Source organism: Passer domesticus, chromosome 11 (assembly GCF_036417665.1).
Source record: "Passer domesticus isolate bPasDom1 chromosome 11, bPasDom1.hap1, whole genome shotgun sequence".
NCBI classification, from domain to species: Eukaryota; Metazoa; Chordata; class Aves; order Passeriformes; family Passeridae; genus Passer; species Passer domesticus.
Window position 1 is genome coordinate 4534373 of NC_087484.1, and position 15536 is coordinate 4549908.

General features: G+C 40.5%; 1 protein-coding gene across 1 annotated transcript in view; it reads left to right on the forward strand.

Moving 5' to 3' along the window:
• FNDC3B (fibronectin type III domain containing 3B) overlaps positions 1–15536 on the forward strand; it is a 183049-nt gene that overhangs the window by 80872 nt on the left and 86641 nt on the right. Inside the window, exon 4 of the mRNA XM_064385242.1 lies at positions 10187–10263. Within this exon, the coding sequence (XP_064241312.1) occupies positions 10187–10263 (77 nt within the window). The remainder of the gene's footprint in view (positions 1–10186; positions 10264–15536) is intronic.

Below are 15536 nucleotides of genomic sequence, written 5' to 3' on the forward strand. Positions count from 1 at the left end.
CCTGGCGTGGCTGCAGGATGTTCAGGGACCAGCAGCCAAGGGAATCAGGGCTCTGTGAACACAAGTTGTGGGAAAAGCTTGGAAAATGAGGGATTTTTGGGCTATGAAAGGGCAGGCTTGAAGGAGATGGGGCAGTGAGGGATTTCAGGAAAAGCTGTTGGAATGGAAATAAGAGAAGGCTCCTCTGTTATGAGTGGAGAGTGAAGAATCAAAAGTGTTGAAGTGGAGGTTTGTTTCAATGCAAAGGCCATGGGAGACACAGGTGGGAATTTCATGGAGCTTCAGTCACTGGAGATGCTCAGTCAGTCAGGAGAGGCTCAGGTGGAGCTGGTGCTCCAGCAGCTCCCTGTTTCAGGGAAATCCTTGACTGCTGCACTCTCTGATCCAGGAGAACAATGCTCTCGTTGAGACTTCTCCACTTAAAACACAGCTTCTAATTTTTTAATTCTTAATGGGAATTAAATTGTGAAACTCCTGTGAAGGAAGGAGGAGGTGGCTCTGCCTCTGGTGAGCAAACCTCAGCTGGGAAAGCCCTGGGCTCACCAACAGCATCTCCAAGCCCTGTGCTCAATGTCATACTTTACATTTTAGCTTGTATTTTTTTCTACCTCAGTTCTGGTCTAAGTGCAGTACTGTAATAAAATTCCCAACAGAGGGACAAAGAATATTAATATGTAGTGAAATTTGGTGTTAATACTTACTGAATGTATATGCATGAATGAAAAATATGTATATGTTATGTATGTATCAAATGTGCTTTTACTCCATGGAGATGTTAGTTCACCACAGCCTCACAAAATAGCCCAACACGTACCTGAGAACTACCAGTGTTGATGATTCTCATTCCCTCCCCACCCTCACACAGTAGAGAGTGCTTGTTTGTGACAGGTGGCTATTAATTGCTGTGTTTTTGACGAGCACATTCAAACAGAGTCTTTCAGATGATTCACTGAAGTTCAGGATCCAAACATGTCACAAATAGAGCTCGTCAGCCCTGTGATGGTGATGCCTGGCACTGTGGCAGGGCTGGGTGGGGAGGGAGGTTTGGTTTAGTTCAGTTTGCACTGGCTGGCTGATGTTTCTCCCTGTGGGTGGACAGGTGGAGAATAGCCATCACCTAATTGCTGCCTTGTTTGGGGCAGGTGGAAGAGAATGTTCTGTGTAACTTCATTGTTGGCCAGGTTTGGGTCTGTTGCTGATTGTACAGTCCCTCTGGTGTTGCCATGGGAATGAAATAATTATATTGTGAATAATTGGAGCATTTTCTTCCACTGTTACAGGAAAGTGGTCTTGTATAATTATTGCTGCCTTTGATGGAGGCTGTGCTCAGAGCTGAGTGTTCAGTATTTGTAAAAACCTGTTGCAGAGAACAAAACTTTCTGCATGTGAATGCCCTTTTATAAATGTGGCTGAAGGCTGACACACACACACACACACACACACACACACACACACACACACACACACACACACATTCCCAAAAAGCATTTCTATCACTAGAATGGGTTGAAGAGCTGTCTCAAAATTGAAAAGGAAAAAATAACATTTTTTGTGATGTTCTCATGGTTTGTTGTTTGTCTTTCAGGCGAATAGTGTCACATTGTATACAAATGGCAATGCTGCTGAGAACTGGTGCAGAAGTAAAATAATTCTCATTTCAGGGCTTTTGTTTCCCTTGAAACTGAGTTCTGAGTAAAAGTCAGTCCACTGGTTATATAGGTCTGGTGGTCCTCCTTTGCTGTTCATAGCTTTGGCAGTGTAAAAACTTCATAAATGAGATTTTTTTAATGCCAAAGTGAAGCCTGATGCTGACAGAGATCCCCCATCATTTGTGTGGCTTGGCAGTAGTTACTTGATGGGTTTTCCCCATTTCTGAGTTCAGCTTTGTGGTCTCCTTTTCTCTCTTGCAGCCTCAAGCAGGGCTAGGCTTGCAGTTTTCTGTGCAAAGTCTCTTCTCTCTCACATTTCTTGGTAGTGCTGTTATCTCTGTTCCTCCATGGACATTCTGGCATATTTCTGTCATAAAACAAAGGCTTATGCAAAGGAAAAAGAAGTTAGTAGATATGAGGAAGACTTACTTTTTTCCAAAACAGTATTTTTTCTGCGACACCCTACAATTTTTTTGCAGTCTGAAGTTTTAGTTTTAGTCAGGCTTAAGTATTGCTTTATGACCTAAATCCTATTCTGGGTTTGTGTCCAGTTGCGTTCCCACAAACTTCCTGTGTGACCCTGCATCAGGCATTTCATTACTTTGTCCCACAGTTTCACTTGTGAGGCGAGGGGAATAACAACCCAGCTCCAGCCAGATGTTCTGGGGATGGATTCGTGAGTCCTTGTGGGGTAACGCGGTGCTGGGTCACACAAATGCTTTTGTGCTCCTGCCTCAGATGTCAGGAGCTCATCTTGGGCTAATATTCCTCACGAAATGAGTGTCTCTCCAGTTTCAGGTTATTGTGTTGTGGCTTGTGTGCTAATGGATTAATTTCAGATGTTTTCAAGTAGTTGGTTGTTCTCTTTGTTTCCAAAGTAGTCCTAATTTATTTAACAGTATTTGCCATTCAAGTCAACTGATTTTAGACAGATGTTTGTCTCTTGTGTTTCAGTCTAGACATTTATGATTTACAATCTGTAGCCCATCTGGTGAATTGCCATGGGAATATGCTTATTTTCAATGCTTGAAGTATTGCAACATACTCTTTGCAAGTGTTTTTGCAGTAGCGGCTGGTGAGCCAACCATCAGAAAGGGTTTATTTTAGCAAAAGGCTCCAACTTGTTTGTTCAGATTAGGACAGGAAAATACTCCATTTCTGTTCAAAAAAACAACAACAAAAAATGTTCCACTCCAAAATGTTGCCTGTAAGTTGAAACTCTAGAGTGATAGATATATGGGTCTAGTTTAAAAAAGAAACAAATCCCACCTGAAGAACAGCAAGAGACCTGAAAAATTCCCCTTGTCCAGCTCCATTCTCTGTGGCTGAACAAGTTTACTTGTCTAACCTTTCTGAAAGACTTCAATGAGCTTTAGATTGCCCAAGTTTCTCATAGTGTGTAAATTTAAACGTCATCAGTGTGGTCACTGGTGTAGGGTTGCTGTACGCTCTGGGACCAGGTCCTTGTCCCCAGATGCTTTCTCCTTCCCTTCCAGCCCCACAGCAGGAGGAGAAGCTGTGGATGCACCAGGAGAGGATGTGCCAGGCTGCTAAACAGCTTTGTCTGGACTCTTCTCTGCTTGTTAAATTAGTGAAGTGTAGTGAACCCCAAAACCAAGGTGCAGGATGGCTGATGAAGAGCAGGACAGCTCTTTATGCTTCAGGATGAGTATCTCCAAATTCAAACCACTTCATGTCTGAAACAACAAACGTTTGATGCTTGAAAAGTTATTAATTCATAGTTCTGTGGTGGACAGAAGTGAGCATTTCACCCGAGTTCCTCTCAGAATTGAGCTGGAATAGTGCTGCTGTGTGACTGCTGTAGTACTGTGTGGTAGCTTTGGACCGGGCATTTTGGGGCAGTTGATAGCTTTTAGTTAATTTCCTGTTTTTACAGGTTACTGCATTATTTCTAGAATATGCCCCAAACCAGAATACAACATCTGGGAGACACACATTGCAAACCAGCACACTGCTGAGGAGGAATCTTGTGGTTCTGACACGAAAGTCGGGGTGCTGTTTTCTACCTCCAGGTTGGAGGTGCAGCAGGTCAAGCAGCCAGCACTGGCCAGCAGCTTCCAGGAGGCTCCAGTGTAAACAGCAAAGGTGCTGTGCTGTAAATAAGCCAGAAAATGCTCCAGGAGCTGTCTGCTGGGTGCGTTTGGCATGGATTTCTGAGCAGTTTGATTGGATGTTTGGTTGAGTGAGTTTGTCTGCAAAACCTTTGATGTTGAAAGCATCAGTCAAACCCAGACTGGAGCGTGGCTGGTGCTGTCGGGTCTGTGGCTGCAGAGTCCAAGGGCTGAACGTGTCATTCCAGCGTTTGGGGTTTGCAGTTTGGTCTTAATAACCATTCTGCACTGAAACTCCAGGACACCAATGTGTTTTTTATAACATGCATTGGTTTGGCATCTTATTTTTAATTATATTTACGGCAAATCGACTTGACAGTCTGTGAGAGTGAGTAAAGAGCTGGTATATTTGTAGTCCTGGGATTTAGAAAAAGGCATTAAGTGGTCATAGAAGTCACAAGGAGTTCAAGAAGTGTGTTACCTACATCAAAGGCGCTTCAATCTCCACTGTCAAACAGTGTGTGCACGTAAGGAGGTGACTGTGCTCAGTGGTTAAGCCATGCACCTGCAGCATTTCTCAGCCTGATTTTTCTTTTTCATTTTAGCTGTTCCATTTGCTTTTAAACAGTCATTTGTTGCAGGATCCAAGATAATTTGAAATTCATGGAGCCATTTCTGTTAAACTTGAGGGTTTTGGTAGCATTTTTGTACTCTTCAAAGGTGAAGGAATCACTTCATACTACTAAACTGTAACCTGAATATAAAATAAGCAGTTGGGGTGCCAGAATGTGAATGGTCATGTGGCAGGCAGCCTTTTATTCGCATCTTGGTGTGTAGATGAGGTCATCTTAAAATTATTGACAAATCTGTCGGGAGAAGCAGGATAAAACTGCCTGCTGCCTGTCTCAGGCATGAGCTGGTGCCGTGGGGATGCCCAAGTGCTGGACACGTTTCTTAGCATTTATCAAAGCACAGGTAACATTATTTTAGCACCTTTCACTACCCTGCCGTTGGCAGGTTGAATGCAGCATGGGATTTTTTTCTGCCATTTGACTTCTCCAAAGGTATTTTTTAAATCTGTCAACCCTTCAAGCACTTAATATTGCTACTCCATTTCTCTGTAATGCAGAGCGGCTTTCATGTACAAATTCACACTGATTTGAAGACAAAGTATTTAGATCTTGATCAGCAGCAGATTTAAGACTTTGTGTCCTAGGAACTTGAATAGACACTTGGGAGTTGACTCTGCCTTGTACTGTACGTGAGCAGAGTTAAATTATTGGCCAAATTAACTCGTGTCTAGGAGAGAGTGCAGTTCAGAATTGTGGTGATGCTGGTATGTGAAAGCTCTTTACATCCTGTTTTAAAGGTTTTTACCAAATGCTCTGATATGCTCATGTTTGCTGGTGCTAACTAAGAGTTCTAGGCTGTGGCCAAAAGGCTGGGAAGAATGGTCCCCACAGCTCTGCTGCAGAGGAAGGAAGATGAATGGAAGGATCCGGGGTTGTTTTGTTTTTTTCTTTTCCTTGTCATCACCTTGTTTAGTCCGTAAGCTGCTTTGAGAATAACCAAGTGTAGGGAGAAGACACGTGTGCCTAACAGGGAGCCTGTTTGTGCTTGTTTCATTGAGGAAATTGTTCCGGAACAGCTGCTCATCCATGTGAAAATGCAAACCCTTGGGTCCCAGCCAAGGTCAGCAAGCCCTGGGTCATTTGTTTTAGCAAAGCAGACCAATTTGCCCTTAATTATCTCTCCTTTTCATTCTGTCACACCTTTTGCTCCATAGATTTACTTCCTGAGAAGTGCCACATGTGAAAGATGTGATACCAGTTTTGTTGAGGATCAGGAAGAGGCAGAATAATTTTTCATGGGTTAATTTTAACTGTTAAGCTTTATAAAATTTAAGGCATTTACCTCCCTGGATTTAATTTTTCACTTAGCTAGTTCAGTAGGTTCTTGTTAAAATGTACAGGATTCTTAACTTTCAAACTTAAATTGCAAAATCCCTAAATTTCATATTGTTTTCTCTCCTAGTGCAGGTATTGTGGTGTGAAATGGTAAATTGGTGTAAGTTTGCTGGAAACAGGGCTGAGAAATTCCTGAACTTCAGGAAACTTCCAGTAACTGCTCTCAGAATGGGAACTTCATAATGAAGCCTGGTAGAGTTGGGTAATTGCAAAACAGTCACTAGAAACTCTGTGTAAAACATATGCCCATGTGCTGGAGCTGGATGTGAAAAATACTCTACAGGAGACATAATAAATAAAAGCAATGCTCTCTAAGCACTCATGATAATGGTGTGATAAAATGACTTCTTTGCCCTATGATGTTATGTGGAAGGAGAGAAATGGGAAAGAAGTGTTGCTCTAGCTGGAGGAACTGAAATGCCAGATTCTGGCTTCTATAATTTAAAGAAAGAAAACTGATTAAAGTGATCTTTAATGCGTGCATTAAAGGTCACTAGGGAACAAGAAAAAAAGCATACTTATTCCAAAACTGGTTTTGTACAAGAATGTTGAAATTGTCATGGATTGCAACCCAGGCTATAATTAGCCTTGAAAATCTTGGGACAGAAGTTTCTCAAGTACATTGTGACATTATTCCAGAAGGAATAAAATGACCTGAAGCACTGTCAGTCTCTGCTTGACAGGAACATCCTCTTGCCAGGGCAAGCGGGAGACAGAGGTGGAAGGGAGCTCTGTTTTGATGTGCAATAAAATCACCCAATAAAACATGGCACAAGAAGGAATAGAATGGTTGTTGTTGTCATTTTTGTTAGACTGAGTGTGCAGGTGTTTTTTTTAAAAGGCAATATTTTTGCAAAACCTTGCTGGTTATTTGAAATGGTTAAAATAGTCAGCTTTAATGCCATCAGAGGGGTGACAGAGCAGCACAAGGAAATAGGTGTTTGGGAAGAGGAGGAGGGGCTCAGGCTGGGGTGTCAAGGTGTTAATTAGTTCTGCCACTGTATAAGACTGAGTTGCTTCTTTCACTTATTCCAGGTTTTACTGTGTTAAGTATTAACATGTTAGAAAACTGTGCTCTGCCAGCTGGGGACAAGTGGGGTCTGTCCCCTGCCTGCTGAGGTGGACATTGGTGCCTCCAGCCTGGTGGCTTCTGCTTTTCTCTTCTTTCAGAGGAGGGAGAATAATTTCCTTGCACCTGCATTTTGGACAGGGCAGCCCTCCAGGAGCCAGAGGAGATGCGCTGTGTTCCCGGGAAAGGAGCTCGGGGTGGAATTTGGCCACTGGCTTTGTCAGCAGAGGTGGCCAAGCACTGCTGGCTGCGTTTCATGAGGAACTCAGCAGACAATCTGCATTTGTTAACAGGTTTGAAAAGTACTCCAGCAAGCTCACTGCAGTGTGCAGTATCTCTGATAGAAAGGAGAAAAGGTCCTTCCATTACTTTCCTTTAAAGGAAACTTTGTATTGAGCCACAAGCTTCAATTAAAACCTGCAAAGTTGTGATTCCCAAGAGTATAAAGTTCTTACATCCAACCTGTGAATACAAGCAGCTGAGAAACATCCTCCTCCAAAGTTCTGCTTTTTAACAGGTCAAAACTATTTGAAATAATCAAAAATGCTAAAAAAAACCCCCAAACCAACCAAACAAAACTCAAGCCAAACGAGATATGGTTTTGTTTTAATGTTAATTAGGGAGTGGTTGGACAACAAGAAGAATCTTGAATAATTGCTGAGACTCACTGAGCTGTGGAGGTGGGGGTCTTTATTTTACTACCACTTGAAGTTGTTTTGATACCATTGATGAGAGGAATGCAAAAATGTGTGCTAAAGTCATTTGGCCAACCCTGAAATCAAAGCGGTGGAAACAAAATCTGGCTGCAAATCACCAGGCTGTCAGTCTTTTAAAACCTGTTATCCAAATGACTTTAACAGTTTGTGGGTCATATGCAAGGTTAAGACTCATCTTGCACGGTGCACGTTTTGATGATAAAACACAATATTACTTTTTTTTTTTTTTTTGGAGTGGAAGTGTTACAGTCAACAGTATCAGTGTGGGAGTTTGATTTCTTCCTGCAAGTAGATCACTACTCCATATGAGCAGTTGGCACAAGGTTTGGAAGGACAGATATGAGCCATGCCGTGCTGCTTATTTGTTGTATATATCTGCTCTCTGTGTAGAAACTCCAAAACTGTTCCATTTTAGGTTTATTTCCAAGTCAGAGTAGCTATTTTTGAGAACAACTAGCCAATGCAAGTGTAAGAAGTTTTGGTGAGGGGCTGAAACATATTATGGATAGAGCTTTATTCTACTGAGCAACATTACATGCAATATTTAAATTATTGTGTGTTTAAATGGTGAACTCAGGATTTTAAAATTTATATCAACAGTTTTTCTTGCAGTTTGAGTTTGAGAAATCACTGACAAGGAATGTGTTGCATAACTGTTAACTGTTCATTTTACTTATTTTCAAGCATGTTCTATCCTGAAAAACTGAGCAGCTCTTGAGATAATCCAATGTGGATTAAATCCCGAAAAAAGAATCATTGCATGTTCACAATATCAGCCTTTACCTTTTATGAACTGTCCAGCTTACTGTGGAGCAAAACTTGGCAGTGTGTGCAGAGCAAAGTGGATTCAGAGAGAAATAAAAAACTCAAAAGAAGTGTGCAGAGATTTTTTTTTTGATTGGGAAAACACGTTTATTCAACCAATATTTCTGTTCTGAACCAATTGTCACTTCATATTTTGATGGATTCAAATAAAGCCATTTAGATGGCAGCTCCTTCCCAATAATCATATACTGCTCAGGCTGAATTTTTTCCATTGACACTAAAATTGTTGGCTGTCTGTGGAGACAAATACTGTTGTGAGGGTCACAGGGTAAGAGAGAAATCCATATGAGCTGAATAATAAGTAATAACTTTTTCCCCTTACTGGGCCTGTAGTGTAGGTAAATTTCCACACATAATTAAGTGTAGGAAAGTATGAAGTCCAGCAAAACCAGATCCAAAATGTTTAAGTTTCAGCTCCAGAGTTCCCATTTGCCTTATACACTTGATGTTGGTTTACATATTTCAAACCTAGATGTGAGTAGTAAAAGTTGTAGGGGCTGGTTAGACTGTAAATAACTGGATAGAGAAAACAAACCAAGATAAGAGGGGGTAAAAATAACTCAGATGGATTCCTGCCTGTAACTTGGATTTTGGGAGGAGGGAAGTTCTGCTGATTGTACCAGAAGCAGCAGGAGTATAAAAATGCAGATGGAGAGGGAATGACTGCTAATTTAATGTGGACTGGTTTTGCTGATATCAGACAACAGACTGTGACTCAGTTTGTTGTTGGAGGTTTCATTAGAGGAGTCTAAATTTTAGGAGCAGTCACTCCTACAGGCCATTGCATCCCATCTGTGCCTGAAGTGCTTCATATGTTTTATTGCTCAGCTTCCTTCCCTAGAATGTGATATGGTTTGGAGATGTTGAATGGCTTCTCCATCAGAAAAGGTGATGGAGTTTCCTTTTGTGTTGTCAGTCAAAGCTGAAATTCAGCTTGCAGTGACAAGGAGCAGGGTCCTGCTGAGCTCCTCTCAAGTGTCTGAGCATGGGGGCAGATGGGCTAATTAACAGTTCAAATGTCAGATTTTAATATGTAATAAGGAAGGAATGAAATTAATTTTTCTTTTCCAAGCAGTAAACTCTGATTGCAAACAGCTGTCTGATGTTTGGGGGGTTCGTTTTACGGACTGCTCCATGTGATGTTCCCAAAGTTAATGGGTGAATCAGTGAGCAGTTGAGAGAACTATTTCCATTTTATCTAGACACTTTCTTTTAGCTGTGAGGCTCCATTTCCAGAAGCACAGTGGTTATGGCACTTGCTTTGTTGTACTTGTACTCAGTGCCTCAAAATGGAACTTGCATGTTCAGGGCTGGATTTCAGAGTGGAAACCATAAGCTTCTTGCTTGTATAACCACATTCCAAGGTTAGTCTGAATAGCTGAGATAATGAATTTGGTCTTTGTGCATTCTTAAATAGATAGATAGTTTTTCACATATGTGACTTTTTTTTTTTTTTTTGCTACAATTGGACGCTTTCCTTGGGAGCTGCCTAATTCCAGGCTACACAGTTTCTGCTTTGTTCCCTGCTCCTATGTCTTTGACAAGAATAACTTAAACAGAGTTCAATATAGGAATTGTGGGCTGCTAAAGAACATATTGTGTTACTGCTTAATGCTGTATAAGTTGATCAGTGGGTAATATAAAGTCTATGTTCTAGCTGTTTTATGATGAAAATATTATTTCAGCAGAATATATGGTAAAGTCATTGAACAATGATCTTATTCTCAGAATGATGGCACAAGGCATTTTCCATATACCAGAAATTAGTGGAGCTGCTCATTTTGTTATTGTAGGCTTCAAAAGTAAAGCTATTTTTAACCTTTTCTAAGCCATTATGCTATTTTTTTTAACTGAAAAAACTGATATCTTATTACTCTTTTTCTGTTAGGACCAGCAGAGGTTCCCATGATGTCACCCAATGGATCCATTCCCCCTATTCATGTGCCTCCTGGTTATATCTCACAGGTATGCTTCTTGAAGAATTAACACTTCTATTAATAATAAAAAAAGCCAAATTTTAAAATGTAAAAGCAAAAACATTGGTCCATATAGAGACGTCTACTTGGTTGAAGTGTAATTTAGAAGTTTTAATGAAAATGGTGATACACATCTTCATGCCTTGTGCACTTGACTGATAGTACACCCACATTTGCACGAGTGACCAGGGACGTGCAACTTCACACCCTGGTATTTGGAGTAGATTTTGGGTTTGGGCACCTGCAAAAGCTCTGCACACAGACTGAGCCTATAAATGCAGCTTGGATTGTTTGTGAGAGGGGGAGAAGTCCTTGATGTTGGGTAATGCCTCAAGCTCTTGTGTGACAATCAGAAGGGGTAGGAGACCATGGAAGTGGGAGAAGGAGCCCCTGTAGCTATAAAATATGCAGTTGATCCTTGGTATCTTCCCAGCAGAAATCCTGCAGCATAGCAAGAACTGGGGGTTTTGGTGTGTTTTCAATAATAAATGTGATTTAACTATCTATTTATGGAAAAAATGGAAAAGGTTTCGCAAAGCTGTTAGGTTTTGGAATTCTTGAACAGCTACTGCTCTTCTGTGTAAATAAACTCAGATTACCAGTCTGTTCCTTCCATCTTCTGCAAAGCTTGGACTCTTCCTGAGGTAAGGAAAACAAAAAAACCCACCAAAACCTAAAAACGATTGATATAAGGCATGACAGCTGTGATCAATACAATAAATCCAATAATGTCACCATTTTCCCTGAGACCTGGACCAAAAGCTTCCTTAAAAGTACACGAAGTATTTCAGATATCCGTGATGAATAGCATAAGAACTTTTGGTAGATATAGTTTGGCATTTTGTTGAGCAGAAAATAGATGATGTCCTGGAGTCTCTTCCCCTCCCCAGGAAACATGTGAGCTTGTGTAATTCTGAAAAATTGTGGATGGCGTCATACTTAAATCCCACAAAATACAGCAATCACTCTGTGGTATTTTGACTTCTGAACAGAGTGAAAACACGCTTCAAGTAAGAGGGAATTTCTTAGCCAGCCTAGGAGAGAGGGGAGGATGTCAGGGTGGTCCTCCTGCTCCTCAGCCCTCCCAAGGGGAGTGGTTGGAGTTTTGAGGCACCATTTGCTGCTTAATGCTCCTCATGGGCTCACCTAATTTAATAGATTGGCCCATACCATGCAGAGGTTTATCTAAAGATTTATTCTTCCTTTGAAATAACTTTTAACACCTTTTTAATATTAAAATGTTTATACCTCTCCACCTCTGTGCTGAGATAAATGGTTGGGTGTAATTGGAATGCTTTCCAAACCAAAGGGGTGAAAGTCTTCCAGCTGTATCTCTGTCTGAGCCCAGTTCTTCTGTAAAGCTTTTTGTGGGGCACCATAATAATTCCACTAAAGAAGCCTTTAAGTAGTTTCTTAACCAGAAAAAAATCCAACCAAAACCCCTCTTCTGAAGCAATTTTTCCAGGGAGCTGGAAATATGTTGTAAAGTTATAGGGGGAAACTCTGTATTCTGCACTTTTCTGCAGCAGAACGTGTGTTCTGTTCTGTGGTGAGTCTCTTGCCATTCAGACTGCTTCATATTAAATAGCAGTTGAAAGTCTGCAGTAATGAAACTAGCTCTTTGTTGTAATAAATGTCTCTGCCTTTTTTGCTCTTGCTTTTGTCTATTGCTTCACAGTTAAACCCAGTTTTTTATGATAAACAATTAGAACACAACTTAAATTTAACACGTCGAGGGAAAGGCCATAAAGCAAATTAATGCACTCTGGGATATGAATCAAAATATATTTGATTTTTGGGCTTGATTTGTCCCCAAAGTGTACATCTAAGAGTCAGGCAGAAAGCAATGCCCCTGCAGAGAAGCAACAGTGCCTATTAAAAAAAGGCATGAAATCTTATTTCCATTTTGTTGTGCCAAGCCTGTGTGAGCTGTGTTAGCCCTGAATATTACATGAGTTATCGAATGATTGCAACCCTGGATTGATGTGGTGCTTCATCACCTCTTTGGAAAAATTGGCAAAAGGATGTGAGCCCTGCAAGGTCAGCCCCACTGGAGGCAGCACAAACACAGACTCTCTTTCTAGACTTCAAGGACCACGTTAATAATTGTGACTAGGAGCTGGGTGTGTTGGTGCTAAGGAGATGTTCCCAATGATGAGGCTTAGCCAGGGCAGGAAATGATCCAGGAAAATAATAGAAAACAAATACACACCACCAGTTCAAATCTTTCATGCTATGGTTTTGCTCTCAAAAGACCAGCTCTTGAAAGAGACAGTATTTTGCATTAAGATAAACCTCTGGCAGAAAGGAGCTATCAGGTCAGGGTTCATGTCCCTGCAGTTCTTTGTGGGCTAAGGGTTAGTTAAATATAGACAAGAGGAGAAGTTCCTTGCTGTGCTCTTGGTGGACAATATCTCTGCTGTAAAAGTTGGTTCTGGAAGGTGACATGGCAGAGAAATCTGCATTAAATGTGTGTGATGCCAACTTTTTTGGCTTTAACTGTTAAGTGAGATTAAGGATTTGGAGGCTAAGGTGTTAAATTTGGGGATATCCTCATGGGTTGTTCCTGTTTTTCAGTGTATGTCTGGGAGGAGAGGAGGAGGGTTTGAAGTACTCTGATCAGGAGAACTAGAGAAATGAAAATATCAAAAAGCAGGATCATTAATGTGTTTGTTTAGTGCTACTGGCTGAGGACTGCTCTCTCTGAAATAAATCTGGAGCAATTCCTCTTGAATTTGAGAAGTTACATGTCTGTAGTTGGACCAAAAAATTTGGCATGAAACTCCACTTTTGATTTTATTTACAGGTTTGTTAATATGAGCTCTCTGCCAGAGATATTTTAAGACTAAAGGACAAGTTTACTGGTTGGACCATGAGGTGCACATGTGTTGAAGAGCCTCCTTTGGTCCATGGGGTTTCTGTGGTCTGAATGTGAGCCATGGTCCTGCAGTTCAATATTCCTGCACCAAGCACATGGCATTTGCAGAACTAAACCATAACTTCTGGGAAGAGGAGTATCTTTAAATGACATTGAAAATGGTAGAAAATGAATCCCATCCTTGAAAATCAGGATTTTGGTCCTCAGCACATCCTGTCCCTTCAGAGAGGTGTTCTTCTCCAAAAGCAGTTTGGCTAGCATCAGGTTTTAGTGACAATCTCCTTGTTTTTGTGTCTTACTGCTCACAGAGCTCCTCTGGGTGTTTTGTAGACTGCAGCCAATCCTTTAACAGGATGATCCTCATTAAAGCTTTGAACAGAAGGAGGGTTGTGCAGATCTCACATGGAGCAAGCCATGAAGTGATGATCCTTTTGAGTTCATGGGCACTGGTCCTGAAGAACTGTATCATTCTAGATTTGAATTACCCCAATGTGCTTGCCAGCATTCTAGATGTTTATCCATTTTCCACATTGAAGGTATAGATTTAATTTGGTGTTCGATTTAATACTGATGGATTCTAAAGATAGTGATACAAACTTGCCACGACTGGTGTGAACTCGGATTGGCATCTTTAAGAAATTAAATGAATAAATAAAATGTTGACATCCAAGTGCCTCGTGGATGAGCTCATTCTGTACTGCTTTTGGGTACAGATTGATTTATGAATGAAGTTTCAAATTAGTTTATGAAATTTGTGAAGTATTGGTTGTGGTCCACCCAGTGGCCATGCTCCAGATGTCTTTGCTGAATCTACCATATTAAGTTGAAATAAGGGTTCTTTGGGTTTTTTTTTTCTTGAAAATAAGTGGAAATTACTTGCATATTACCATATAAACCCATACAGTAAAGGTGTGTTACAGAATGAGGGTGGCTGTTTCTTTAACTGGATCTCACAAAATACAGATACAATTTACTTGTGCACAATTAACGTGTCTTTTTCCTTAGAGTGTGATAATAAATTTCAGTGGAGAAAAATGAGACAACGTGGAGCAGTGTGATGTACTTTGAATACGTGAATTATCTCTAGTTACTACAGTGATATCTGCACTGGAAAACAAATAACATTTAAAATGGCATTCCCCAAATGTGGCAACCAATGGGGGAGGCAGTTTTATTGTGTATGAGTAATGTCAACCCAGACTGCCCTGAAAGATCATCACCTACCTCATGTAGCAATTAAGCTCCCTAAAATATGGGAAAAAAACCCACACAGAACTATGCTATAATAGTATTGTTATTGAGGAGGCATGCCACTTACACGAGCAAGCTCAAAAAATACCAGCAAAAAACAATTTACCTACTAACTGTTCAAAAAAACCCCCACAAAATAATGGAAATTTATTTCTAGGTGCCAAATGACCAGAGATATTTGTTTTCTCTAAATATAAAGCACTAAGATTAGTAATAGCAATTATTTTTAATATTCCCATTGCATCTAGAGACATCAGCAGGGATTAGGATTTTATTGATTCTTAGCACTGAAATAGAGACAGTTTAGCAATTTCCGGATTAATTTATGATCTTTGTGACAAATGGTTTTATACAGATACAAAGAATTGCATATTTCTTCTTAAAATAGCAAAGTTGAGCCTCTCTGCTAAGTTATGTTTTCTTCATTAATGGATCAAAACTGACTTTATCTGTCTTTGATGAACTGAGTGTTGTCTCCCAGAATGGCACTACTACAATCCACTCACTGCAGGTTTTACAGATCCAGGGATATCTCCAGTCCTTATAGCTACCTAATGGAAATAACACATAAATCAGATTACCAACTTTGATTTGTTAAGGGCAGAATAGTGTACTTAAAGATTGTATGTAGAGCTTCAGAAATGTACATATATATCAATAACTCCTAGTTTAAAAAGAAAATGCCCAGTAGGATTGGGAAATAAAGTGGGTTTTGCAAGGTCCCCTGTGTTTTTGTGTTCATTTGTAATGTATGCACGTGGAATAACAAGAATGCTGTCAGCGTTCATGGCCTGGGAGGAAACAAATAAAAGATATTAGTGTCTTGGCTTTTCAACTGAAGTAATTTGGAAGGCTGGCTCATCCTTTGAGTTGGAATAGTTGGTGGTTGTAGGTTCCTCCCAGCTGAAATTTTCCATTCTATCCCCTCATCTCTGGCTTCTCTCCATCCTGTTGATATTTTATAGCTTCATCTAGCAGGGTAATTTCATCAAAAAAGGTCTTTGACAGGACTCTGAGCTTTCCTCCCTGCTTTATAGATGATAGCTCAGGAAGCTGAATCCTAATAATTTAAAATATGGTTTACATTATGTGCTGCTCAGTGTACAAGCTTTCTGTCTAAATCTGTTCCTTAA